General features: G+C 54.8%; 3 protein-coding genes across 3 annotated transcripts; 2 read left to right on the forward strand and 1 right to left on the reverse strand.

Annotated features, from left to right (window-relative positions):
* Positions 1-274: 274 nt before the first annotated feature.
* CCNF (cyclin F) lies at positions 275-18,226 on the forward strand (the record flags this gene model as incomplete). The annotated part of the gene is made up of 18 exons (XM_079718980.1): positions 275-399; positions 606-661; positions 1,276-1,430; positions 2,475-2,581; positions 3,515-3,582; positions 4,940-5,133; positions 5,559-5,612; positions 6,268-6,372; positions 6,686-6,763; positions 8,887-9,038; positions 10,995-11,159; positions 13,054-13,177; positions 13,459-13,639; positions 13,994-14,081; positions 15,982-16,087; positions 16,164-16,291; positions 16,931-17,100; positions 17,754-18,226. 18 exons carry the CDS (start codon positions 275-277, stop codon positions 18,224-18,226), a joined length of 2,529 nt encoding a protein of 842 aa, XP_079575106.1.
* Positions 18,227-20,473: 2,247 nt separating this feature from the next.
* LOC307062863 (coatomer subunit zeta-1) lies at positions 20,474-21,007 on the reverse strand (the record flags this gene model as incomplete). Its single annotated transcript, XM_079718759.1, has 1 exon — positions 20,474-21,007. The coding sequence occupies one exon, from the start codon at positions 21,005-21,007 to the stop codon at positions 20,474-20,476; it is 534 nt and encodes a 177-aa protein (XP_079574885.1).
* Positions 21,008-22,684: 1,677 nt separating this feature from the next.
* Positions 22,685-26,928, forward strand: TEDC2 (tubulin epsilon and delta complex 2; the record flags this gene model as incomplete). Its single annotated transcript, XM_079718851.1, has 10 exons — positions 22,685-22,710; positions 22,796-22,894; positions 23,135-23,205; positions 23,303-23,711; positions 24,174-24,227; positions 24,870-24,963; positions 25,136-25,247; positions 25,339-25,440; positions 25,876-26,066; positions 26,373-26,928. The coding sequence occupies 10 exons, from the start codon at positions 22,685-22,687 to the stop codon at positions 26,520-26,522; spliced, it is 1,308 nt and encodes a 435-aa protein (XP_079574977.1). The 3' UTR covers positions 26,523-26,928.
* Between the last annotated feature and the right edge of the window lie 842 nt (positions 26,929-27,770).

Genomic DNA, 27,770 nt, shown 5'->3' on the forward strand with positions numbered 1-27,770 from the left:
GCGGGGCGGCCTCGAGACTGAGCAGGGCTGGCTCGAGCCTTTCGGCCCGGGGTGCGTGTCTTCCCGGCGGCGCCCGCCCGGCGCGCGATTTAAATGCCCGGGAGTGCCCTGCTCCGCGTGAAAGCGGTGCGCGGGGTCTGCCACCTGTCGAGGGCCGTGAGCGCCGCTCAGGTTTCCGTGGTTATTATCGTGGCTGTCCTAGAGCAAGGGGATGAGAAAAATGCGGTAAAACGCGGGGATCGGTCGCCTAGCGTGTACGCTTGGCTTTCGCAGCATGTTAATTGATGATGGGAAGACCCAGGTGAAGAGCGAGGGGAGGGGGGCAGGAAGAAGCCCTGAGGAGGGAGTCGTGCGGGTGCGAGAGCAGCCACCTCCTGTCGGGACTGGAGGAAGGAACGGGTGGGAAACCAGGTGAATTGTAGGTGATGGGCTCCTCCTGCCTCAAGCTTCTATGTTGTCTGCTTAGAGTCAGCAGAGACTTGCTGAAGTTGAAGTTGGAAGGACCTCCTGTGGGGAGAGAGGACACTGAGACTGGCTGGGCAGCTCTGACATCCGCAGAGCTGGGACAGGCCTGGCCTCCAAGTCCACCTCTGGCTTCTCTGCAGGGTGGACCCTCCTAGTTTGGACTCGAAAACCAGACTGTTCAAGTCCACAGATCCTTGTTAACATTATGCATTTTAGTCATGTGTGCAGATAGAAGCAAAGAGATCAGGAAGGGTCAAGGCGCCTCCCTGAGAGTGAAATGCAAGGCTAACCATCATCAGCGTTGGCTGCTTTTTTCCCCCTTCCTGGTTGTCATCTGGGCTCTGAATCAGAAGGTTTCCCAATAGCCAGGTTACATGATTACTACTCACCATCAATGTTTATTGAATATTTGAATGAATGATGATGTCTTCTGTACCACTACTACTCTTTTTTTTTTTTTTTTTTTGCAGTAGGCGGGCCTCTCACTGTTGTGGCCTCTCCCCTTGCGGAGCACAGGCTCCGGAGCACAGGCTCAGTGGCCATGGCTCACGGGCCTAGCCGCTCTGCGGCATGTGGGATCTTCCCAGACCGGGGCACGAACCCGTGTCCCCTGCATCAGCAGGCGGACTCTCAACCACTGCGCCACCAGGGAAGCCCACTACTACTCTTTTATTTAATCTTTGTTTAGGACTGTAAATATGGCTGGGGCAGAGGACAGTAACTATTAAATCATGTTCAGACGTAACTTTTCATATCAGCACAACTCGTTTCCAACACATCACTTAGACCATTCTGATTTTTTTTCTTAAGTGATCCACTGTAGGTGTGCCAAGTGTTTCTGTTATCCTACAAAGCGGAGAATAAGAAGGAGACCCCGAAACCTAACGATCTTGAGTCTCCCTGAAGATGTGCTCTTTCATATCCTGAAATGGCTTTCTGTTGGAGACATCCTCGCTGTCCGAGCTGTAAGTTGTCAGATGAAAATAGTGTCAGGCCTGGCATCATTGGTTATATTGTACCATGAAGGCTTCGTGTCTTAAATGTCAGAACAAAAACTTTGGCTACAAATGAGGGTAGAGAAAACAACGGTGATATTGGTAATAGGTGCCTGAGGTTGTTCTGATTGCAGGAAAGCTAAAACGTAGGACAGCAAGGTTTGAGTCTGCTCATTGTAATGTTTATTTTGACAGAGAAAATACCCTTTTATGGCAGTGAAATTTGCATCCCTCAAGAAATAAGATGGTATTAAGAAGAAGAAGAATATGTTTTTGGGGACAAAGCCCATGTAATATTCAGCACTGAAAGGGACTCGGGGAGTTATTTTGCAGACTTCGGAACTGAAGCCTCACTTTGAGTGATTTAACCAGGGCATACAGCAAATTAGTGGGGGAACACCAGTAAGAACCCATTTCTCTTGACTCCCAAACCTGCCTCCATTGCGTTCATACTATCCATGGGTGCTGAATTTCCAATGGCAGTGGAAGCTTTAGCACTTAAAATGCTCACCTGTGCTCAGGGCCCCCTGCCTGGGCACTTCCTGCTATCACCCAGGACAGAAGTCCTACCTGAGGCTGCTGTCATGTGTTTCAGTCTTTTCTAAGAGCCCTCATTGACCTGCAGGCCCCAGCTGTGCTCCCACTAGCAAGACCCTAAGTAGAGGAGCTCAAAACAGATTTCTGACCTACCTGTTCCCATTAGAGTTGATTTCCCTGATCCTTGCAGGTATTATAGCATTATATCCCCTTTCTCAGCCTAGGTGCTTATTCCCCCTTCCAGGACCACTGTCCCCATCTTTAGAGCCACAGAGAAAGTTGTTTCTGGGCTCTTTTCTCTATTTAAAGCAATTTTTAGTTACTTTGGTACACAGAGGCTGGGCCTTTACTACTAGGGTGGGGAGGGAAACAGGAGACCCTACATCTGTCTACACCCTGTCTTCAAGAGCTCCAGAAGCGGGGCTTCTGGGAGGTCCCTTGATTAACCACCACTCCCCCTCTTCCATTGTTCTTCAGGTGCACTCCCACCTGAAGTACCTGGTGGATAACCATGCCAGCGTGTGGGCATGTGCCAGCTTCCAGGAGCTGTGGCCTTCTCCAAAGAACCTGAAGCTCTTTGAAAGGTATCTCTGCACCCTGAGAAGAACGTGGCTTTCTCCCACCTTTGGGCCTCCCTGCTATGCCAGTCTGTGTCTCAAGGCCTGGGAATGATTTTTTTCTTGCTTGTTGCTCCCGCCAACACCTTATCCCCCAGGGAGTGACTGAGGGCTGTCGACCTCACCCATCGAGTCACACAACTTCCAGCACAGTCATGGGTCATCCACACCACCAGCACAGGCCTGACTCTCATTAGTCACAGTGGTGCTTCTGAAGGGTCCACTTGAGCTGTGACCCATTGTGTGTGACTCAGATGCAGGTCACCTGCCTGTGGAAACTTTCCTCAGCCCTCTTCTTTTGGTCAGAACAATGCGATTTGAATGCTATTACATTATACTCACTGGCTGATCCCACCTCCCCGGCCGGGGTTGAGACCTAGAGGAAGGGCCGGAGGGGCTGCAAGCTGCAGTGTGCCAGTGGTCACAGGCAGGCTGCCTGAGACATAGTCCACCAACCACACAATTTACCCTTTTAAAGTGTACAACTCAATGGTTTTTAGTATGCTCACAGAGTTGCACAGTCATCAACACTATCTAACTTTAGGACATTCTCATGACCCCCAAATGAAGCCCCATAACCATTATCAGTCACTCCCTATTTTCCCTATAGTAATGCAAACCCTACGCAGCCACTAATCTGCTTTCTGTCTCTATGGATTTGCCTATTCTGGACATTTCGTATGAGTGGAATCATACAACATGTGGCCTTTTGTGTCTGCTTTCACAAGTGTGTTTTCAAGGCTCATCCATGTTGTAGCATGTCATGGATAATTGATATTTAGCTGCATTGCCAAAAAATTTTTCTGTTCAGAAAGTAGGTACTGTAGTTTTAAGTGCTCTGGTGGAACATAACCTTTATGGAATAAAATCATGTGATGTTTCATGTTCTTAATGTTCTAGGGCTGCCGAAAAAGGGAATTTTGAAGCTGCTGTGAAGCTGGGCATAGCCTACCTCTACAATGAAGGCCGTAAGTCCTCGTGGGGCTGGTGCTGGGGCTGGCGCTGGGGCTGGCCTCACCCCACTTGGTACTGACGTTTTAGAACAAGCACAAGGGACTTCCCTGGTGATCCAGTGGTTAAGACTCTGTGCTTCCACTGCAGGGGGCGCAGGTTAGATCCCTGGTTGGAGAACTAAGATCCCGCATGCTGTGTGGTGTAGCCAAAAACAAAAAACCTAATAGAACAAGCATGAGCTCTTGCCTGTGTCAGCAGTTTAGTCGCTGTTCTTGCTGTGTCTGGCTGTGTACCGTCCCCCCTGGGGAGCTTGTGCCAGAGGTGTCCTGCTCAGGGACCCATGGATGAAGTTTGATTTTGTAGTTTGGGGGAGTTGCCTCTTTTTTTAATGAACCATGAATTTCGGTTGACAACGAGTGACTCTGAGCAGAGACTCAGAATGGGGGCTACTCAGGCAAGCCAGCGCTCCCTGGCTGCCTAGTTAACACCACAGCCCATGCGTAGACCCCAGCTTCTCTCCTTGGCACAGCTCATCTGAGGAACCTGGGGCAGCGGTCAAAGCGTGCCTGATGCCAAGTGTCAGTAACACAGGGAGCCAAGGCTCCAAGTGGGAGGCAAGGACAAACAGGTCAAAGCCAGCCTGGTACCTAGATTCCTTCACCCCTAAGGGGCAGGTGCTCCTCGAAAGAACCTGGTGCGGCCCTCTCTCCCAATTCCTGCCTGTCTGCTGAGCACACTAAGGAGCGAGCCCGCAGTTGATCCTGTCCCAGCTCCCAAGATGCATAAAGACTTGGGTATAGTCGCCATTTTTCTGCTTCTGAAAGACCTGGCGTCTTGCTGAGAGGTCACCCCGGTCACAGCTGGTTGACAGGACTGTTGGACCTGCAGACGATGAGCAGTCCTGCGCCCACCCTCCTGTCAGATGGCTTTGCCCAGACGAAATTCACACACCACTCAGCTCACCTGTCTAGTGTGTACAGTCCAATGGTTTGGGTATCTTCAGAGTCATGCAGCCATCACCACTCATTTTGGAGCCATCATCTCATTACCCCACAAAGAAACCCCCTACCCGTTAACAGGGGTCTGAGCAGCAGTTCCCCACAGGAAGGAGGGTGGGCATCTGATGCCTCCACGGCAGGGGTTACCTTCCCAGATCTTTGGAATCCAGGCCGCTGGGAGGAGCCGCAGGGCACTTAGTTCACAAAACATGGGAAGAAAAGGGAGGAGCCCCCATCCCAGCTCTTCTGTCCTAAGACACCAGCAACTTCACGTTGTAGCGGCTTAAGGCTTTAAACTTTCCAAAAAGACTGGGGAACTTCCCACACCCCTCCTCCAGAGACATCCCAGGCTGTGTTCTGTCTGTCTCTTCAGTGTCTGTGTCTGATGAGGCCCGGGCGGAAGTGAACGGGCTGAAGGCCTCTCGCTTCTTCAGTCTCGCGGAGCGCCTGAATGTGGGCGCCGCGCCCTTCATCTGGCTCTTCATCCGCCCACCTTGGTCAGTGTCCGGAAGCTGCTGCAAGGCCGTGGTTCACGAGAGCCTCAGGATGGAGTGCCAGCTGCAGAAAGTGAGTCCTGGCAAGGGGTGCAAGTAGGGCAGGCCGTGCTGGGCGGGCTGAGCCCCGTAGGGTCCCGGGAGGTGAGAAAACCTTGAGGGGATATGCTGTGGACCATGTAAAGTCAGGAACCCGAGAGCAGTGGAGGCACAGAAAATAGTGCGGATGTGGGAGCATCTGCTAACGACTATCAGGAGAGGAGGCCTCGGAGCCAGGGTCAGGGGAATCGGGTGAGGGGCTGGGCTGCAGACAGGTCGACTGCTGGAAAGGCAGGACTGAGGCTCTGTGAAGCAGTTGGCGGAGGCCTGGAATCAGGGAGCGGTCCTCTGCACAGAGGGGCTGGGCAGGGAGGAAGGAGGACCCACACACTGAGGGACAGTCCCTGGGAAGTTCTGTCCGCTGACAGTCACCCCTCCTCCTCCACCTCCTTTCTCTAGACTCACAGAGCGTCCATACTGCACTGCCTGGGGAGAGTGCTGAGTCTTTTTGAGGTGAGTCCCCTCTGCCATCCCATGGGGCCCTGCGTTGTTTGGCATCCTGGCCCGGGTGAGCACACAGGGCACAGCGGGTCTGCATTTTTGTGCTGCTCGCCTTTCTGGCAGCTTCAAGCACCAAGAACCAGGAACTGTGTGAAAGGCAGCAGAAGGGGGCTTCCGGGGTTCAAAGCCAAGATGAGCCCTGTCTGTGAGGCTGTGTGGAGCCAGGAAGAGTGAGTGGGACAGGACCCCGGGTCTTTTTGTTTCACGGCTCTGCTACTGGCGGCTCCCTCCCACTCCTCATGCAGATCTCTCTACTTAGTGAGCCTTGTGATTTGGGAACCCCCTCTGCAGCAGTCTTGGGGGAGGTGGTGGCTCCTGGTGCTAGGTGCTCTGACAGCAGCAGGGAGGGACACTTAGTATGAGCGAGGAGCTGGAAGACCTTGGGAAACCCTCCCCCATCACCGTCCGGGCAATGCCCGGAGCCGAGTCCAGCACAAACCTCAGGTAGGAGGAAGCAGGGCCTGAGGGCAGAACTCGTGGGCTTGCCTTCACGAGTTGGTTGTCAAATCGTGTATCTTCAGAGAAGTTGTTTTTACTCTAATGTAGTTAACTCATTTTATTAAAGATGAGAACAGTATATGTGGTTACTTAGAGGTACTTATTCTAGGATGAAGAGAAACAGAAGCAGGCCCAGGACCTGTTTGAAGAGTCTGCTAATCAGGGGTGTTTGACCAGCTCGTACCTCCTCTGGGAAAGTGACAGAAAGATGGATGTGAGTGGGCCTAGGTCTGGGTAAAGAATGGATTATGTTGTCCAAAGGCACAATCTCCAGAGTAGCCCTTGGACAAGGTTCTGCCACCGCAGCCGGGGTCCTCCTGGGGCTCCAGGAGCTGCTGGTCATGGGGCTGCTTTCAGCACTGCCCCTGAAACGACCACCACCATTTGGGGGATAAAGGGCTGGGAGGAAAGCACAGCTGGGGACCCTCTGGAGGTGTCAGGGGGAACATTTAAGAAGACTGTGGGTTGGTTCTGAGTTTCTCCAGAGATATGACCATGTAAGGGCATGATGACTCTCCCGTTGACAGATGTCAGATCCCGGACGATGCCTCCACAGCTTCCGGAAACTCAGGGACTTTGCTGCCAAAGGCTGCTGGGAAGCGCAGGTGAGCTGGGAGCTGGCCTTTGTCCTGACACCTCCTCTTGTGGGGACCATGGGGGCAACACTGCCAGGTTCCCACCCAGGACGAAGTAAGAGTGGCCCAGGGTTTGGAACTGAGTCTAAGGGAGTTCAGCTCTAGGGTGTGCGGGGAGGAGTGCCCAGAAGCGCTTTCCTCATCTCTGCCCGTTGCATCTAAGACAGCCAGCCACTTAATTTCTAAGTGCTGTGGACTACATCTGCATCAAAATTTATACAGCTCCCTAAAGTTGGCCTGTAGGGAAAGCGTCTTGGCAACAGAACTTAGAGCTCCTTAGAGCAGATGGGTGTATGGAATGCTGTCCTCTTCTCATTATCTGACCTGCTCACCAGGTTGTCCAGTGTTGGAACCAGGACATCAGGGGTCTGTAGTTTGCGTTCTCCAGACAGTCTCCCTGTGCAGCTGTAAAGAAGTCATTATTTCAAGACAAATCAAAGAAAGTCCCCCTTTGCCAAGCTGGTAGACGCTTGCTCTTGTCACCCCACCAAGTTGGGGGTTGAGAGTCATCTGCCCTTAAAAGCTAGGGAGGAAATCACAGAGGGATGGCCCGCCTGACACATCACAGGACGTTGTAATGTTTATGTCCAAAAAGGCACTTACCAAGTTTACAAGAAATACAACAATGAACAATGTGGTTCTAGTTTAAGCTCAGACTAATCAATAAGAATAGTAAGGCCCTGTAGAAGTTCACAGGGCCTCAGTATACTCAAAAAAGAGGAAATAAATACAAGCAGTCAAAATACGGAGCAGGTTTGACCTCTCTGCTAGTCAAAAAGGCACACGTTTAAAGAGATCATGGCTGATCACACTAACAAGTCATATACACGTAGTCTTTGTGTTTTTGAGTGGATAGCTAGTAACTTCTGAAAATACACTTTGGTTTTTCTTTATTGTTTTTTTTGGCTGTGTTGGGTCTTTGTTGCTGGGCACAGGATTTCTCTAGTTGAGGCAAGTGGGGGCTACTCTTTGTTGCGGTGCGCGGGCTTCTCATTGTCGTGGCTTCTCTTGTTGCAGAGCACACGTTCTAGAGTGCAGGCTTAGTAGTTGTGGCACACAGGCTTAGTTGCTCCACGGCATGTGGGATATTCCCGGGCCAGGGATCGAACCCGTTTCCCCTGCATTGGCAGGTGGATTCTTAACCACTGCACCACCAGGGAAGCCCTGAAAATATACATTTTTAACGATAGCAGTTTTTGCCGGCAAACGTGATAAAATAGTGTTCCTATGAGTGTGTGTGAAAACGCGCGCAGGAATTTCAGAAAGCACCTGGGCACAGGTAGCGCCTGTGGGTCGACTGCGTGAGCAGAAGGTGCACAAGACTGCACAAAGGTGACCCTCAATGTGACAAAACCAACAGAAACCCCCTCAAAGGAAGAACAAGGAAAACACGCTTACAGAAGTCTATCACAAAGAACCACGTTATCGTTAGGCAGGCAAAGAAAAGGTAGCGTGTGTTCCGTGATCACAAATGCACATGCACACTGCTACAAGTGCATAGAAAACTCTGGAAGGAAATACGTAGAGATGGTCGACAGTAACCACTGAGGGCTTGGTGGGCCCCGGCAGGTCCTGAGCAAGGTGCTCGTGCATCTCATTCAATCATCACGGCATCTGCCGAAGCAGCTGCTGTTGTGCCATTTGGTGAAAAGGGAAACTGAGGTGCAGTGAAGCCCCCAGTTCGCCTGTGGTCACACATAGACCCAGGTCTTAAAGCCGGGTCATTCGAGCCCCCAGCCAGCTCTCGGCCACTGTGCTACATGCCCTCCCCCAGAGCATCAGCTTTCACTAGGGAGTGGTGAGCAGAAACAAACTTAATTTAAAAGAAAATGCTGGCAGAAGACTGGAATTGGCCGTGACGCTGTGCCGGGCAGGAAGTCAACTGATATCCCATTATGCACCTTTTGTCCCTTTTAAAATGTTCTGTCGTGATATATTATTTATTTCCAAAAGATTAAAATCTTGGCCCTCCTGGTTTCAGAAGGCTTAGAAGGTTTAAGTGGGCCAGTGTATGTACAGGCAGAATCCTCCTTGCGTTCAGAAGCAGGAGCCTCAAAACCCCCTGCTCATCCCTCGAGTCTTTTCGTCCTCAGCTGTCTCTAGCCAAAGCCTGTGCACACGGAAACCAGCTTGGACTGGAAGCGAAAGCCTCCAACGAGATAGTCTGCCAGCTGTTCCAGGCCTCCCACGCTGTCAGTAAGCAGAGGGTCTTCTCTGTGCAGAAGGGACTCAATGACACAATGAGGTGAGGGGTCTGAGCCAGAGCTTCCGATGAGGAGGCAGAGCGACAGCCGTCTCGTCCCCGTGTGACAGGGTCTGCCTGTTGTTTCAGCTGAGCCTCCTGTCACAGGGTCCCTGCATCATCAACCCCACCGGGATCCACGTGTGTGTGTGTGTGTGTTTTCTAAAACCAGTAATGCCTAAGTTATCCAGGGCTTTGAAAAGAAAAATTTCCCACATAAATGTCTGCTCTCTCCAGTTTTCCTTTTTAAGCCTCAGACTATATTAAACCATACTAAACATCTTTCAAAAATGATGCCAAAAAACCACCTTTTCTTTCCAACCCATCATCACGCGCATCAGCGTGCGGGAGTGTGGGGGGCAGCTGCCATGTGCCTGCAGCCTCAGAACCCCCACGAACTGCCTCTTCCTGCAGGTCCATTTCCTCCAAGGTTTGGAGATAACACACTTTTACACTCAGTCACAGAACATGTTTAGAGAGTAAAATGGAAAATGTGAATAATCTTTTAAGCTTACACCAGAGATTTCAAATACATTTTAGATTTATAATGGGCAGGCTCTGGCTGTACTGCGGCAGACAAAGCCCAGCACCTGGTAAGCTCTCTTCCCTGGAGAGGCTCCGTCTTTACTCACAGCAGGGGATGCAGTGTCCTTGGCTCCCACATTAAATGTCACCAAGCTGCTGTGATTTTGAGTCCTGTGCCTGTGCTGGGGGTGGTGCCCCCTCCCCCACACCGTGCCCTCCCAGTCTGCCTTTCTTTTGGCGGCGGGAGCCAGGGGACTGTTGCTATTCCTTTTGTGTGCTGGGGGTGGGGGTTAACATAAACTTAACCTTTCTTTTCTTTTCAAGAGCTAAAGTAGTTTTATTGAAATAATATCATTTCAACCCCCGAGTTAAGCATCTTTACATTTTCCTCTATGTTAAGCAACAGCTGACTTTTTCTTCCTTTTTTCTATTGAGTTATAATTGACATGTCACATTAGTTTCAGGTTTAACCATTTTAAAGTGTACAGTTCCGTTGGTCTGTTTTTATAAGTCAGATCATTGAGCTTGTCAAAGATGTCTGCGTAGGAAGCTTCCTCTTCTGCCCCTAACCCTCAAACACCTGGCCTTGAGTGTCTTCCTCCCCAGCCCGTTCCCCCTTCATCCCGCCTCCTTCCTCCCCTCACCAACTCCAGCACTCCCTCCTTCCCTCTGCCTATGAAAGATGCTCCTGTCCGGGCTGACACCTGGAGCAGTCCCTCCTGTCTGCCTAGAATCACTCACCACCACGTTTCTTCTCTCTCTTGCTTCTCTTCTCCCCGTGTCCTCTCCCTTGTGCAAAAAGGCGTTCACCATGCTTGGGCATCCTTGATGTTGCATGCAGTATCCCCTTGTGATGTCTGTGTCCCTGGCCCGGCTTTTAGCCCCATCGAGGAGGGACCCTATGTCTGTTGGCTCTGCCAGCCCAAGTCTGCCATCACGGTTGCTGGGTGACTGAGAACACCAGCACACAGGCTCAGGAATCCTGCTTTAGCTGCATTTCTGGCTCTTTGCTCCACTGCGGAGGGTTGTGGTAAATGACCCCATGGGTGAGAGTTCCTCAAAGAGAAGACAGGTTTGCAGGACGATAAACTTTGACTTTTCTCCTGTCCTGTGACCTGTCCCAGGTCCACAGAGCAGACCTGCTTTGCTCCCTTACAAGTGACGGTCCAGGCTTTACCAGTGCCTGGGGGCCCCGGGGTGGGGGAGGCAGAGTACACATATGTGCAGCCCACCTGCCTCCCAGGAACAAAGTCGGGAGTCATGGGGCCTCCCAGCCCCTTGGACAGGGTGTCTCAGCCTTGGACAGGTGCCTGGGTAAGCCAATGATGCCTAAAGTGATTGCTCACCCCTCGGGACAGATGGCTGGGCAGGAATGGGATTCGGGACACACATGAAGGCTTGGCCTGGTTTTCAGGGATGGTGCTCTTCCCACAGGTACATTCTCATCGATTGGCTGGTAGAGGTCGCGACCATGAAGGACTTCTCGAGCCTGTGCCTTCACCTGACTGTGGAGTGCGTGGACCGGTACCTGCGGAGGCGGCTGGTGCCCCGGTACAGGCTGCAGCTGCTGGGCATTGCCTGCATGGTCATCTGCACCCGGTGAGAAGCCCCACAGGCTGGGCCCGCAGACGGAACACAGCATGCTGGCGCTGCCCAGTTCACAGGCTGGCTTTTCAGTGGAACAAGCTTTCAGCACCCCACCTCCTTATGACGGGTTTTCATTTTAGGGGGTGCCCATGCCAAGTGGTCCTACCCACACGGGGGTGGCAAGGCTGACCCTTGGTGTGTGGGCAGCCGCTCATCCCAACACGTGGCCTCAGGACCCAGAACGTGGCCTCTGTCGGGCAGGCTCAGGCTGGAACCCTCTTCCCCTGGCCCCTGAGGGCAACACAGCGATGAGGGAGGGTCACAGGCGGCTGCCCTTGCCAGTGCAGTTCTCAACTCTGCGTCCAGAGACCTGTGTTTCATCAGTGTCATGTGCCCCCCACCCCCAACTCCCCACAGACCCCCTCCAACCACGTGGGCAGGATGCATCCTCAGAGAGGCAGCCTACCCCTGCAGCAGCTCTGACTTCAAATCAGACCATTTTAAGTTTTACCTAAATCCACCTTTCCACCCAGTTTTGCCTTTGGACACAATGTGGATGGCAGTTCCCACCATACATTTTGCATTTTCTTGTTTTCCTAAAGCAGACTTCTCCTACATGGTCTGCTATCTCCCCTGGGTGGTGCTTTCCAGACCAACATCCTTATCTGTAAGGCTTGCGAGGGAGGAACAGGCTCATTGCACACAGTGGTGTCAACTATGGAGAGACTGATTTGTCTTCTGCACGGTAACCCAGAGGCTTGTGTCACTGGGATGGTTCATCTGTTTCATGACGTCATGAAGGAGGCCCAGGTCCTGACTTGCTCTCTGCTACCTGCCATGACCCCTGGGGCCACCAGGTCCACCTTTGCAGTGAGCGCGGTCATGTGGCCACGACAGGAACTGGGAAGTGGGGTCTCTAGGTGGCTGTCGAAGCAGGGTCCGTGGGCTCAGCGTCGGTGAGCAAATGCCACACACTGTCCGGCACCTCTCATGTGTGCTCTTGGAACCCGGCGTTCCAGGTCTTGTCACCAGAGAGGGCTGAACAGACGGGTCCCCAGCCTCCCTGGATCTAAATGGCATAGTTACGTCCTTGCAATGAGAGACTGAGGTACCAGACCACGGGCTGCTGGCAATGAGATGATAACTACTTTAAAAGATTTTTAGAAGCCGAGATGCCGCTACATCCACTCTCAAAGCAGCACCTGCCACTACTCTGAGCACAGGGCTTTCTCCCGCCCCACTCACATAACATCCCCCAGCACCTGCGGTCCCTACAACTCCTGTCCTCTCTCTTGGCCCAGCCAACAGCAAACGCGGGAGCTGCAGAGTCCCCATGACAGAGCAGCCAAGGGCCCAGTCCCAGTCCACCCTTGTGTGGGGAGGTGTCCTCAGCAGGCCGCTGGACTAGCGTGTTCCCTGATAGTTGGAGCTGGTGGAGAGTAGAGAACAGGGTGACCACCTGCCTAAGGACAGTCCAGTTCCCATGGCCAGACCCCGTGCTGGGTCCAGACCTTCAGACAACCTCTATCTCTGGTTCTGCTGGCTCATCTGCCTTCTGGGTTAAAGCTGATTATACTCGCTCCATAAAAGCTGACACAAGGCAGGGCGAACCCTCATCCCTCGGGTCGTTAAGAGGATTGACCGATCATGTCATTCGTGGGTGCGTTTTGCAGAAACACCTGCATGCCTAGCAGTCCAGCAGCTCTCACTGCCACTGATCTGTGACACTAATCCCCCTTCCCTTCCAGCCCCCATGATAGGCTCATCTGACCTTTTCAGTTCCCCTCAGCGGCTAGGGGCAGCCGGGTCCACTCTTTGGACCCCCCAACCCCATCATTGAAGCCTAAAGTGATCACCCCACTAAGGGGAGTGGGCTCAGTGCTCAGACCCCTTCTTAACACTCCAGGTTCATCAGCAAAGAGATCCTGACGATCCGGGAGGCTGTGTGGCTCACAGACAACACGTACAAATACGAGGACCTGGTGAGGATGATGGGAGAGATCATCTCTGCCTTGGAAGGGAAGATTCGAGTAAGTGACCACTTGCTTTTTCCTTTTGAATCAAAGTTGAGGTCATGTGAGGGCATGGAGGGGCAGAGGGTATCTGCATGGCTTTGAGCTTCCCTGCTCTGGGAAGCCCTCCTGGACCCAGAGGGCGCGAGGCCACAGCTGTTTGGCGTGCACAGCAGTCGGGCCAGATGCTGGGCTGACCACGCCGAGGGTGGTGTTTCTAAGGTCCAGCCTCCCCACCGAGTGGGTGGAGGGGTCCTCTGTGTGCTGAGACCCCATGTCCGCCTCCCCGTTCCCTCTAGGTCCCCACTGTGGTCGATTACAAGGACGTCCTGCTGACGCTGGTCCCCATGGCGCCAAGAACCCAGCACCTGTGCAGCTTCCTCTGTGAGCTCTCCCTGCTGCACACCAGCCTGGCCGCCTATGCCCCGGCCCACCTGGCTGCAGCTGCCCTGCTCCTGGCGAGGCTGACACACGGGCAGAGTAAGGAGCTGGCCTTCCCCACCAGCCACTCAGAACATGGGCTGAGCCAGTGGTCCGGGGGATTCCTGGAGTCAGGAGCCAGTGCTCAAATTCAAGGGGGTTGGAGAGAGAAAAAGAAGTGTGTTCATCTCCTGGAGAAGGAAACACCAGAATGGACTAAAAGCCATTGTCTGAGGGTGAGGTTAGAGACAGTTCTAGCTTAATGTTTCCCACGCTGTCGACAATGAGCACGCATGCTCTGTACCTGGGGCCTTTTCAACCCTGAGCCCTAGGAAACTCCATCCCAGAACTATCAGGGCTGTGGGGCATGAGTGGGCGTCAGAACGGCCCCACTATTCCTGCTTTCCTCCCCAGCACAGCCCTGGACCACTCGGTTATGGGACCTCACTGGGTTCTCCTGTGAAGACCTCATCCCCTGTGTCTTAAGCCTTCATCAAAAGTGGTAAGCGTGTAAGGAAGCAATTCCCCCCCCACCCCACCCCCGACTGTCCCCACACACAGAGGGTGTGTCCTCAATACCGCAAGTCCAGGGGGAATTTGCTCTCACGTGAGGGCTGTCAAGACACTCAGACCTTCCCTGCGTGAGCCGCGTGTCTCAGGATTGACATTTAGAAAGTCCAGGGCCATGTTGCTTATTTCATACGTTTTTAACATTTGATGTGTGGGCAGCGGCTCCCCCCAACCCAAACCTAATTCCATGGGCAGTGGAACATAAGAAAAAATGAGACTGTCTCCCTGACCAGCGGTAATTTCAGTCTAGGACAGGTTGGCCTCCAGCTCTGGAGTTGGCAGACCGCAGCTCCGGGCACACAGCTTGGCCCTTTCCCTCGCCTCCTGTCTCAGCTTGGCTGGCAGACTCGCCCCTCCCACTCCTCAGTCTCACCTGCACTCCCCACTGCATGCGTATCTGCTAAAGCCCCCAGGGACCTCCTCCTTTCTCCGCCAGGCCACGCTGCCTCAGTGTCCCCTTCCCCGACACGAGGGCCCGGGTAATTCTGCCTTTCTGCCTGTCCCCAGACACTCCCTGGGAGACTTAACCACTTCCAGGATTCAGAACACATCTAAATGCCAACCTCTGACCCGAGCCACAGACCCCCCTGCCAGCTTGTCTACGCCAGGCCATTCCTCCTCGTAGATTTCATTTGGTGCTTGGTGGACAAGGCCCCGGTCATCCTATCAGAGCCCTCAGGCCAGCCCATTTCTGCTTCTCTGTCCCTACATCCCAGCGGCTCTTGGGGCTAATGCACTTTCTTCACCTGCCCACAGTCATTGCCCCAGCCGCCTCCTGGATTTCCACAGGGCAGCCTCTGAGCACGGCACTTCTGCTTACACCTTGGGGATGAGATCAGAACTTGGGCACGAGTCTAGAGATTCCTCTGACCAGCCCCTCTGGCCCATCTGCCGCTTCTCCCCCTCCCCGCTAACACGGGGAGCCTGTCAGCATTTCCTGGGGTAGTGTGTGCACCACGTTTCTCCTGCAGGGCCCAGACCTTGTCGCTGGTGGATGGGAGCATGGGTGACGGTGGCAGGTCAACACGTGTCTGACCCTGAGGCTGCTCAGACCTGTGCAGAGAGTCGGTGCCTGACCAGGCTGCCAAAAGCTGCTGCTTGGCTGCCTTCCTACACCCATCCCCCGCCCCCCACCAAGTTTTTTTTTTCCCCCAATCCAGATAAACTGGAAACATATTTATTTACCAACGAAACTTTTTTTTTAAGTGTACAATTCAACAGGCTCTTGGTATTTTCAGAATTGTGCAGCCATCACCACAAACCACAATCTATTCGAGAACATCCTCCCCACCCTCAAAAGAAACCCCACCCTCGCTACCTATTACCTTCATGTTTCCCCTCCCCACCAGCCCCCAGCAAACACTAATCTATTTCCTGGCTCTTTCTGTTCTGGATGTTTCACCAACATGGAATCGTACAACATGGGGCCTTTTGTGACCAGCCTCTCACCTACATAATGTTTCCACTGTACAAATAGCCCACTGGATGGAGGGACCACATCTTCTTTATTCAGCCATGCACTGATGGACATTTGGGGTTTTTCTACCTTCCAGCTGTTGGGGATAGTGCCACTGTGAACATATGTGTCCAGGTTTCTGTGTGGATCTCTGTTCCCCTTTCTCCTGGGGATGCACCTGGGGGTCATAGGTGACTCGAGGAACTGCCAGACTGTGCACAGCAGTGCTGGGCTTCACTCCCATTGCTGGGCTGGTTTTGAAAATGTCTTGTCCTCTCTCACTTCAGTGAGTGGAGGCTAAAGATGGGAGCCTTTGGGGTGGAGGTGCCAGCACCGTCTGCCCCCCACTACCCCTCATGTGTCCCTCTGTCGGCAGCTTCCATGACGATGCCCCCAAGGACTATAGGCAGGTCTCTCTCACCGCCGTGAAGCAGCGATTCGAGGACAAGCGATACGAAGAGATCAGCCAGGAAGAGGTGCTGGTGGGTGCTAGGGAGCGGGGGTCCCCGTCTGCCCCTCGGGGCTTCGGCCCTCCCTCTGACCCCGGCTTCCCCTCAGGTGCTGAGCTACGGCCAGTTGTGTGCAACTCTAGGGGTGAAACAAGAGAGCCCAGAACCCGCGTCTTTCCTCAGCACAGGGGACATTCACACCTTCCTCAGCTCTCCCTCTGGAAGGAGAACCAAGCGGTGAGTGAGCCCTGCGGGCCAGGCCTGGGTTCCCTTGTGACCTGTGCAGCCATCGGGGCTCCTGAGGAGCAGCAGGGAGAGCAGCAGGGAGAGAGCAGATCCCCAGAAAACTGAAGCTGCGGGTGGTAGTCTCCACTGCCTACAGTACCGTCTCCTTTCCCCATTGTGGCTCTCTGACTCCAGCCTGGCTCCCTGTGAGGGATGGTGGTCTTGAGCACAGGTTGAGCTCGCTCAGGCTCTGGCCCTGCCCCACGCCCGGTGTGAGCCGTACGGGACTGCTCTGCTCCACCACATTGTGTCACTCCCAGCACTCCAGCTGTGCCCTCATTGTGTGCATCCCTTTTACCCCGGTCTCTTCCATCTCAGTGTCCCAGCTGTACTGCCTGGAATAACCTCCCCCTCCACCTCACCCACCTAAAGAACTCCTATCCATCCTACAAAGTCCAGATGAGCAGGAACCTCGCCGTGCTGCTGGCTCTGCCTCTGCGAATCTGCCCTGAGCTTCTGAGGGCAGTTCCTGGGTGGCTGTGTTGTCCCTGCTCACAGCACATGGGGGAGGGTCAGGCAGGTGCCAAGAACCAGACTGGGCCTCCCAACACTGCTGCCTATGACCCAGCTCCCGGCTCTCCCACTGCACAGGAAACGGGAGAACAGCCTCCAGGAGGACAGGGGCAGCTTTGTCACCACGCCGACCGCAGAGCTGTCCAGCCAGGAGGAGACACTGCTGGGCAGCTTCCTGGACTGGAGCCTGGACTACTGCTCTGGCTACGAGGGTGACCAAGAGAGCGAGGGCGAGAAGGAAGGCGATGGTGAGTGCCAGGGCCAGAGACCACCCAGTGCTGCCCCAGAGGGGACAGCGGGCAGGAGGGCCCCCAGCCTGAGCTGCAGGAGAGTGTGTCCAGACACAGGTAGACATGAGAGAGCAGAGCCCCTGGAATACCAGCCCACAGAGAGGATAGGATGTGGGCCCAACCTGCGCCCAGCTCCAGCTGGATCTGTGCTGGTGGAAGGACCTCACCAGGTCAGGGACAGAGGAATAGACCTTTCTAGAAGGTTGTGTGAGATGTGCCCCCTGCTGGGCTCTGTCCCTCAGGCACCCGTCCAGGGCAGGCTGCAGGAGGCTCTGTCCCCATGTCTCGTCAGCCATCTGCACAGGAAGCCCAGTTCGACAGCTTCTGTTGATTTTCCAGCTGCTATTTTTGTGTCCACTCGGGATTAACTAAATTATTAGATGGCCAGTTTGTTGTCACTTCCTACTGTCCCCTAAGTCACATTGGGTATTACCCCAAGTTTGAAAGGAGACACTTCACCCCCAATTTCTTACGTAAAGGAAAGGGGACTGTCCAGCACGGTTCAGGATGTGTGGCCGAGAGCTGGACCCTGGGCTCCCCTGGGTCCTGACCGGGCATGGGGTCACCCTGATGATCAGGCTATGGCCTGACCTCTCCCCCATCTCCCATAGTGACGGCTCCCAGCGGTGTCCTCGATGTCACTGTGGTCTACCTGAACCCGGAACAGCACTGCTGCCAGGAATCAAGCGATGAGGAGGCCTGCCCGGAGGAGGAGGGGCGTCAGGACACGCAGGCGTCAGCACCAGGCAGCCAGACGCCTTGGACCCCAGGGCTCGAGCGCCCTCTGTGCAGCAGGAGGGGGCCAGGCAAGGACATAATGACCTCAGGGTACTCCTCTGTCAGCAGCACGAGTCCCACAAACTCCGCAGACGGCTTGGGGGGCCTTCCCCGATCTACCTCAGTACTGTCCCCGGGCAGCGACTTGAACACACAGCCTTGCAACCATCATGCGAGGAAGTCATGTGTACAGTGTCGTCCCCCAGGCTCCCTGGAGAGCTGTGCTCCCCAGCAACAGGTGAAGAGGAAAAACCTGTCCGCCCACAATGAGGAGGAGGACATGAACTTGGGCTTTTTGAAGCTGTGAGTGTGTCAGTGCGTTTGCTGCAGTGAATGTTTGCTGAAGTAAATGTTTGCTGAGGCAGGGCTGCTTGCTGTTGCACTAGCAAGGGGGAGGGGGGGGGCTGGAGATGGATCCCTGTAGACCCCTGGCGGCAGTCACACGGGGAATAGAAAGGAGAATTTGGGGCAGTAAGTTTCTTTCTCTAGGGGAGCCCGTTGCGAACCATCAGAATGCCTAAATCACAACAAAAACTCAGTTCCTTCTCTCTGGAAAGTTTAGCCTCAAAGCAATCATGCCATACTGTGTGAAGCCTATTTCTCTGTCCCCTCCCATGTTTGTCCTGCTTTCTCTGGGAAACTTAAGCCCACATCCTGAACTTCCCAGCCCCACGGAGCCCCAGGCACCCCGGGAACTGAGAGCTTTCACAGCTGAGAACATGTGTGACCCAGGTATCCTGGCACAGCTCACCCCCTCCCACATTTATCTGGTTCGGGGTTCCAGGGGGAGCCAACAGCTCTGAGCACACCATCCCTGTGCCCACATTGGCCTGCCCTGCCCCAGGCAGCCATTCCTTTCCTCACTGGGTGGTGGGTCCTATCGTGAGGGAACTCTGCCCCGCGGATCGTTTCAGACTGCGTGTGAATACCGGGCGAGTGGGCCCTGACATTTTTGCAGGCCAGGGCCTTGATGTCTTGGTCACAGGCTCTCTTCCTCCCATATTCTCAGCTCATTTTAGAAATCTGCCCCTTCTCCTGTGATGGTTTGTCTGTGTCCCCAACAGATGATGTCCATATGAACATCGGAATGTCTGGGCCATTTCTTTCCCTGTGTTTATTTCCATCCTCCATCCCTCTAAGATAAAAAGCAAAAGAAAAATTAAAAATAGAAGGTATGAGGGCTTCCCTGGTGGCGCAGTGGCTAAGGATCCACCTGCCAATGCAGGGGACACGGGTTCGAGCCCTGGTCCGGGAAGATCTCACATGCCACAGAGCAACTAAGCCTGTGCGCCGTAACTACTGAGCCTGCGCTCTAGAGCCCGCGAGTCACAACTACTGAAGCCTACGTGCCTAGAGCCCGTGCTCCACAGCAAGAGAAGCCACTGCATCAAGAAGCCTGTGCACCTCAAGGAAGAGTAGCCCCCGCTCGCCGCAACTAGAGAAAAGCCCGCGCACAGCAATGAAGACCCAACACAGCCAAAAATAAATAAAATAAATTTAAAAAAAAACATTAAAAATATAAGGTATTAATTTTTTTTTAATTCTCAACATTATTTAGGCTGAACTAAAAAAAGAAAATTCGATTCAAACCCCTCAGTGCTATCCTGACACTGTATGCAAAACCAATTTTCCCAGAGACGTTAGCCAGAAAAAAAATTAAATGTCATTTGTAACATCTGAGGTGACCAAGATACAGAATAGCAAGATTCAGAGGACCTATTTGTTGGGGTGAGGGTGGATCTGCTGTGAGTTCCTGAGAATAATGACCACAGGGACTTGGGATCTGACGAAGACTGACCCTGACCTCTCTTCCCTGCTGACACACTCACCCTGCTGATAGCTTTTTTTGTTTGTTTGTTTGGAAAAAGAAATGTTTTATTCCTCTTTGTGCAGAGCAGTATATGAAGGTGGCTATCATCCTGACTCCGTACATCTCTTGCACAAAAATGCCTCCTCCAGGATGCCCAGTTATCCGCCCCACTTGGAGAACTGGCAGTTAGTGGGTGGGGGCAGGACGCTAAGTCTCAGGAAGGTTTCTTGAGACATTTTTGTGGGAAGTTTTGGGTCAAGGGGAAAGATGACCCAACAGTGGGTGTCCCAACCTCCGTCTTCCTGCGGAAAGCCAAATCCCAAAGGTCTTCTAAAGAAAGGCACCTCTCTCAGCGACCTAGGGAAGGGAGGCGCCCAGACCTACTGCCTACATTCTTTCTCCTGCTTTGATCTGAAGCGTAGCTGCAGCAAAGGGCACAGAAGTGGAGGAGGAAATATGGGGGATAGGAGAGCATGGGAGCATAATCCAGTCGAGCAAGGAAGAGAGTGCTTCCCCTGCCCTGTGTCCAAATCTGCTGAGAGCTTTACTCCCAGAACTGCAAAAAAGAGAAGGAACGGGAAGCGTATACAGGTTTGCGAGGGGGCAACCACAGACAGGATGGAGATTTAAGGATCCCTGTTATCCCCGAGATGACCCTGAGAGCATCAACTGGGGGGCTGGATGAGAAGTCACAGCAGACGTGGATTTTTTGAGGGGGGTGAGGAGCCAGGAACAGTGGGATCTTCACCGAAGGAGTGACCACTTGATCTGTTTTTTGGCTGACTGCAGCATCTGAGACACGGTCTGCTCCGTAAGGGGTACATCTTCTCCCCTTAATGCCACCCGGTGTACCACTTGCTGGGGATCGCTCTCCAGGATCACCCCTCCATCTATGATTTCATCCACAGCCAAGAAGAGCCCCTCCATGTTCTCCAGCAGAGCTCGCTTTTCTACATTTTTCCTCAGCATCTGGCTCAGTGAGTCGAAGAGGCAATTCCGAACAGCCATGAGCATCAGCTCATTTTCATAGGAGCTGCCGATCACATAGAAATAGAGATCAATGCTGCTTTTGTATACCACTGTCAGGCCTTCCAAGAGGGCAATTTCACTGTCAGTCCGGTGGGTCTTGTTGAAAATGTTCTTCTCAAAGGCCTTTTGCTCCTTGACACTGGGGTAGGTATCGTCATAGTACTTGGCAAAAAGTCGATCTCCATCATTGTCCAGAATCAGGATGGCTTTGACAGTATACAGGGAGGGTTCCAAAATCAGCGCCTCCATTTTGCCCCGCAGCTGGTGCCGACGTGGAGCCCTGCTGATAGCTTTTGCTTCCTCTTGAAAATGTCAGAAAGAACCACTTATCCAGGAGTGTCCCCCAAATGGTCTTGAACCAAAACGACAGGGACAGGGAGATGCTGACTCCGTGAGGCTTTTCTGGGTGTTGATTTCCCTGTAGGAGCTCTTTTTGCTACTGTAGTAGAATTCTGACCACCCTGGGTCAGGCATGGTTGAGTAAGGGAATCCCAGCATAGGGATTGCAGACCTCCCTGTTGACTGTATGCCCCTAGGCATGTGTGAGCCTCAGTTTCCTCATCTGTAAGATGGGGCAATAATACCTACCTCACAGGGGTGTTGTGAGGATTAAATGTGATGAGGGTAGTAGCAGCCACGTGATGTGCATGACTGAACTGCCTTCTCCCACTCCAGTGGGGACCTAGTACCACCTGACCGTGGGGTGGGGTGGAGTCTCCCTGCATCTTCTAAGCACTGACTGAAGCCCTCTCCCCTCCCCTCCTACCTCACAAAGAATCTCATTTTAGTCAGAATGCTGTCAGCCTCCCCGCACTAGGCAAGAAAACAGGCCACTACTGATGGAGGGGCCCACCCTAAGGGCAGTCCCAGGGCTGCCTGGGTCCTCACCCCCTTCCCCTTCTCTGCCTGGCACCCTCAACTCCCCTCCTTTGTATCTCTGTCCTCTGCTGCAGCACCTTCCTATCAGCACTATGAAATGGACACCTCATCAACTTGAAACAACCCCTCCCAGGTCTGTCACCCGTCCTGCTCTCCCCTGAGATTTCTTGGCCCCTGAGGGGTTGGCATTCATCTGTTTTTCCTGTTATCTCCAATTACAGTGGACCCTGCTGCCCGCACCACTCCTTCCAGCCAGCATCTGTCCCCACAATCCCTCCTCGCCAGGTGTCTCCTGATTCTCTGAAGGCCCCGTTCCCCCATCCCGCAGACATTCCCTCCTGGGATAGCCTCCTGTGGTTTCTGAGACACCAGGCTCTGCTGTCCCTCCACCTCTCTGGGCTCCAGCTCCCCCTCACCTGTCCCCATTCACGCACACCTGCCCCACCTTGGACCAGCTTGCCCAGGCCCATTGCTCCATGTGCCACATCCTTGGCTCCTGGGCTTCATCCGCCTCTGCCCAGGTGCCCACTGATGCCTCCCCTGGATGTCATCACCTCACCAACATATCCAAAAGTTGACACTCTCTCCTCCCTTGTCCCTGCTCCCAACACACATGTAATCCTCACTTCTATCGACTGCAGTAAATACCTACTGGGCCCCTCCATGTGCCTTGCCCTGTGCTAGGTGGCCCGGGGTCAGCAAGGCAGCAGGGCCCTGCTTTAGAGCGCCTTCAATACAAAGACGAAGCCAACCGTTAAGCGATCACAGGTGCCACCATCTACCCGGTTATCCAGCCCAGAAGCCTGCGCGTCACCCGAGGTCCTCACCCGCGTTCCCTCCACGGCTCCCGGCCCGAGCTCAGAACCGGAGTCACGGCTTGGACCCCGCGGGAAGCGGGGGACCTTGAGGCGGGATCGTCATCGGGTAGGGCGGGCCCTGAACTCTGGGCTCGGGATTGGACAGTCCGGCCGGAAGGGGCGATCTTCTAGGCCGGAAGGGGCGGGATTTGGCGGCGGCGGCAGATCGCGAAGAATGGGTACCACCTTCATGTTGCTTGCCGGCAGCTCGCGCCGGTGGGTCCCGCGCCGCTGGAGGGGGCGGGAGGCTGCGCGGCCCGAGGCTGGCCAGGGTGCTGAGCCTCTGGTGCGTCCTTACCAGGCTAGTGGCCGAGCTGCGTGACGCCCTGGACTCCTGCGCCGAGCGACAGCGGCAGCTGGAGCGGAGCCTGCGAGTCTCCCGGCGGCTGCTGCGTGCCTGGTACGCGGACCCCGGGACCACCCGGCTAGGCCTCCCTCGGGCCGTCAGAACCCCGCTTAGAGACCCCGGGCTGGGGGACCCGGCCCAGCGCTCACTTCGGAGTTGCGGGTTGTCAGTGCTCCCCGCTTTTCCTGCAGGCTCTGAGGCTGCGGGTCTGCCCTTAGGCCAGGCGGCCCTGGAGGCCTGTTGGGCCCGGGCCGTGCCTCCTGGCCGTGCCACGGCTGCCTTGTGTCTTCGCAGGGAACCAGCCGAGACCCTGGCTCCGGAGCCAACCCCAGGGCCAGAAACTAATGAAGAGGCCCCATCTGCAGGTAAACCTCAGCCATCCACCTTCTCCAGGTGCTGCCCCTGGCCTGTCTTCTGACATGCAGTGGTGAGGGACCTCTACATGACTCTTGGTTTTTGCAGCATGCATACCCAGCCCGCAAGACCTCAAGGAGCTGGAGCTTCTGACCCAGGCGCTGGAGAAGGCTGTACGGGTGCGAAAAGGCATATCAAAGGCTGGAGAAGGAGACAAGGCCCCCAGCCTGAAGTCTGGGTCCATTGTCACCTCCCCTGCCACCAGAGCCTCTGCCCCACCCAGCACCTCACGCAGGGCTGGCAGCCGTGCATCAGAGACAAAACCCCCCAGGGGCATCCGCCAAACCAGGGTGCATGCCAAGGACCTCCCTGAGCGCAGGCTTCTGTCAGTGGGGGATCAGGCCTGTATGGGGCAAGGGGCTGGAGCCACCAAGCCTGAGTCAGGCCTCAGGAACGAACAAATAGTCCTGTCGGCTGCTTCTCAGGCCCCAGAAGCTTTTACACTCAAGGATAAGGGGTAGGTTTCCAGACCCTCATTAGAGGAACTACTGTCTCTACCTGATCAGATCCTGGGCAGTAGCAGGAGCCTGGGTTTGGGGTGACAGGGAGGACAGGGCATTGAGCTGGATGTGGGCCAGGGGAACCCCAGGATGCCACCCCATGAGGCCCAAGCCCAGAAGCTGGCAGAGTGGAACAGCTGGCTGTGAAGGTGCCATGTTTGATGCACTGGGGCCTGACCTGTGCCCTATCCACTTATCCACCCAGCCCCAGGGCTCCACATGAGCTCTCGAAGGCCTGGGCTCTGCTTTCTCTTCTCTCTGCCAGGTGGGACCTGGACTGGGCTGGCTCCTGTGGTCACCCTGGAAGCCCTGTCTGAGGGGTGGGTGAGCTTCATCCCTCACTGGGCTCTGAGTAGGGAGTGGGGCCTGCAGCCCCCAGAGTGAGACAGAGCTGCCCTGAGCACCGGCTTCCCTGACAGGATCCTGCTGCAGCTGCCCGAGGCCTTCAGGAAAGCGGCTTCCCGGAATTCCCGGTGAGGCTGAGTCTTGTGGCTGGGTGAAGGGGGAGGGGAGACCAGGGGAGTGTGGAGAGCAGGGAGGCTGAGGCTTCCCACTGGTAAGACTTTTCCCACGGGTCCCTTGGCTTTCTTTGCTGGGTGGCGACACTCCACATTAGGAGAGTCAGCCTCCCTAGGATGGCTGTAGTCACCTTAGACTCAGCCAGCAGCCTCTGAGGCCCCAAGGCACTTAGTGTCTCCAAGTCCCCATTTGTCTTCCTTGTGGAGATGACAATAATAGTACCAGCTTCTAGAGGTGTTGTAGGGGTTAAACGAGGTGGTGCCTTTTCGGGTGTCTGTGCTGTGCCTGGTACAGAGCCAGCATCCAAAGCTCTTACCAGACATTTTGGTCGCCAGTCACTGCTGGCTCCTCTCCCCTTTTTCCTTGAATTCTCTCCTAGAATTTCCCAGAGTGGGTCAGCTCTGTCCCCTTTTCACGGATAGTGTCCCCCTCGGTTCCCCAGGACCCCCAAAGGTCCCTCCTGACATTCAGCAGAGCCAGACACCCCAGGCTGGGGCTGCTGCCCTGGCCCTTGCCTACTTCTCGTGGCCCAGCCCAGCTGGCTGGAGTAACCACGTTGCTTTCTGGTTTGTGGGCTGTGCATGTGTGCATCCCAGCCTGTGGGCCCAGCTCAGCTCTACACAGACCAGTGATTCTGTGGATGCTGCTACCACCGCCAAAACGCAGTTCCTCCAGAAAATGCAGACAACTGTATCCTTCCGGGGCATGGGGGAGTGAGGGGTCGGGGGCAGAGGTTCTGGCTCTAAACCTGGCGAGTCTGAGGAGGAGCAACTCCAGGAAGGGCCAGAGCTACTCCAGGACCCAGCCCTTGGGGAAAGCGGAGGGGCCTGACCACAGGGGACTTTCCCTGACCCACATGCAGTCAGGCTGGCCTGGCCCCAGGCTCAGTGCCACCGAGGTGGAGGCGGAGGTGAGGCACCTGCAGAAGGCCTACTTGCTGCTAAGACTTCGAATGGGGGACGAGCTCACGGCAGGTTAGTGGGCCCTTAGTTGAGTCTCTGGTCAGGGTGTGGAGGGCTTCAGGACCGGCGTGGACCTGGCCTGCTCCCCCTGGCTCTTGTGTAGACCCCAAGGACTGGATGCAGGAGTACCGCTGCCTGCTCACCTTGGAGGAGCTGCAGGCCATCGTGGGGCAGTGTCTCCACAGGCTGCGGGAGCTATGCACAGGTGAGGCCTGCCCTGCCCGTGCTGAAGTCTGGTCACGGTCAAAGTCCTTTAGCCACGGGGTGGTGTTGGGACTTTAACAGCAGCCTGGGAGCGGAGGCAGGCAGGCAGGCCGGCCCTTCCCTTTGTCACCCCACTGCATTCTGAGTTCTCTGCAGTTGTGCTGTGGAGCTGGCCAGCACAGCACCCCTGCTCCAATCTCTCTCCCGACACACAGACCCCACCACTCCGAGTAGCTTACTTATTTATCCAGTTATTGCAAAAGTGCCTTGTGACAATCAGAGAGGTACTGGCAGATGCCTGGTATTGCAAGAGTTAGTTGTTTATGGACAATAGGGCTTCATACAGGAGGCAAGGGGAGACTGCATCCCCTTAAAGGGGCCTGGGGAGGAGGTGCCTGGCTTGTGCCCTGTAAGGCCATATCCCCTGTCCTCGCAGCAGTGGTGGAACAGCAGCTGGGGCCGTGGCCTGAGGGGAGGTTCCCCAGGGCCTCCTTGCCCTGTGGAGGAGGAGCAGACCATATCTGGAGCCCCCAGCTGCTTCTCTACTCTAGTACCCAGGAGCTGCAGACCCTGGCGGCCCTCAGGCTGCGAGTGGCCATGCTGCACCAGCAGATCCACCTGGAAAAGGTACTTACGGAGTAGGGAGTGGGTAACTGAGTGTCGGGGAGCCATGGGCCCTGGGGAGGACTCTAGGTCTGGAGCCTCATGAGGGCTTGGCCTCAAGAGCATATCTGTGCTCCTCCCGCCAAGACCTACCAGGGAAGGGTGGGAGCTGCTGGGCCTGTGCCCCTGTGAGGGTGCTGGAGCTTCTGGAGGAGGGATGGGCTGGGGCATGGTGCCTCAAAGCCGGCCCTGGTTTGAGCCCTCCTCTGGGGGCCCTGGGCCAGCTGGGACAGGGCCCCCTTGAGACCTTGGTCCTGCACCACCCCCCAGGTCCTGATGGCCGAACTCCTCCCCCTGGTGAGCAAGCAGGAGCCGCTGGGGCCACCCTGGCTAGCGCTGTGCCGGGCTGTCCACAGCTTGCTCTGTGAGGGAGGCCAGCGCTTCCTCACCATCCTACGAGAAGATAAGCCTGCTGACTGAGCCCTTCCCATGGCCAGGCCCACCCCCAGTCCCCCAGAACCCTGCAGCAAAGGCAGGCTGGCTCTGCCCCTAGCCTGACTGTCGGTGAGAGCCCCCCTTCCCTAGGAGGAATCAAATGAATGGGCATTGAGGGGATTTTCACTGGTACAGTGAGCCAGGGGCCCAGAGATGCCTGTACCCCCTTAGGAAACCAGGTTTCCAAGGGGCGGGGACTGCCCCCTGGCTCTTCCTGAGGAACTTAGGGCCTTTCTAATGGCTGCTAAACCTGCTGGTCAGGGCTCAGCTTGGCTTTCCACAGGCTCAGGAGACCTGAGACTGGTGGGGGCTTTTCTTAGCTACTTCTGTTTTCTCTTGCTGTACACTTAAAAGCTACTTGTGTGACATTAAAACTACTTTAGAAAATTTATATATTTAAATCATACCAAGGTGCGACTTGGTGCATGTTTGTTTTCTTTTTGTGTTTATTATGTACCAAGAATATATCAAGTATATTTACCAAGAATAGGTATATCCCTTGTGTACTGAAGGGAGGGGGCAAAGCCACTCAAGGTGGGCTGCCCTGGGGACTTGCCTCATGCACTGGCTCTAGCATACCTGAAACCTCTCCCCACAAGTGCCTACATTTGTACCGGGCTTATCAAAAGACAAAAAAGCCACAAGCCAGTATCGCAGTGGACGGCCACTGTCTGCCCACAGCCATCTTTCCTGGCACCCATGCCCAGCACCTGCTCCTGTGCCATTGCTGTGGCTGATGTTGGCCCCCTAGACTGAGTCCACCCCTCCCCTGCTCCACTGTCACCTCCAAGGCTCCTACCTCCCCTGTTGAAGGAGCCACTGTTTCTTGGAAGGCAAGGAAGTGTAGAGGTCAAGGTCACAGCCTCTGGGTTTACAAGTCACACATCTTGGGTTTACATCATGACTTGTTTGCTGCTCTGGGACTTCCAGCAAGATTCTTGAAGACTCGTAGGCTCAGTTCCCAGTGTTGTCCCCACTGTCATACTGGGGTAGTGGTTATTACCACTGGGCTGAAGATGAATAAGATGGTGTTAGATGCTTCACAGCTCTGGACCCTGGTGAGGGCTTCGAGGCAGTGTCCCTTTCATGAGCTTTTAGTGAGCACCTGTGTGGACCAGGCACAACCCTCAGAGCTAGGGCAGTAGCCCTTTGTGTGGACAGTGATGTGTGAGACCAAATAACACCTGCTTCTGCCCTGAGAAGCCCAGGCCCAGGAGGCAGATGACTCCTGGA

This window comes from Hyperoodon ampullatus, assembly GCF_949752795.1.
Source record: "Hyperoodon ampullatus genome assembly, chromosome: 14".
NCBI lineage: Eukaryota > Metazoa > Chordata > Mammalia > Artiodactyla > Ziphiidae > Hyperoodon > Hyperoodon ampullatus.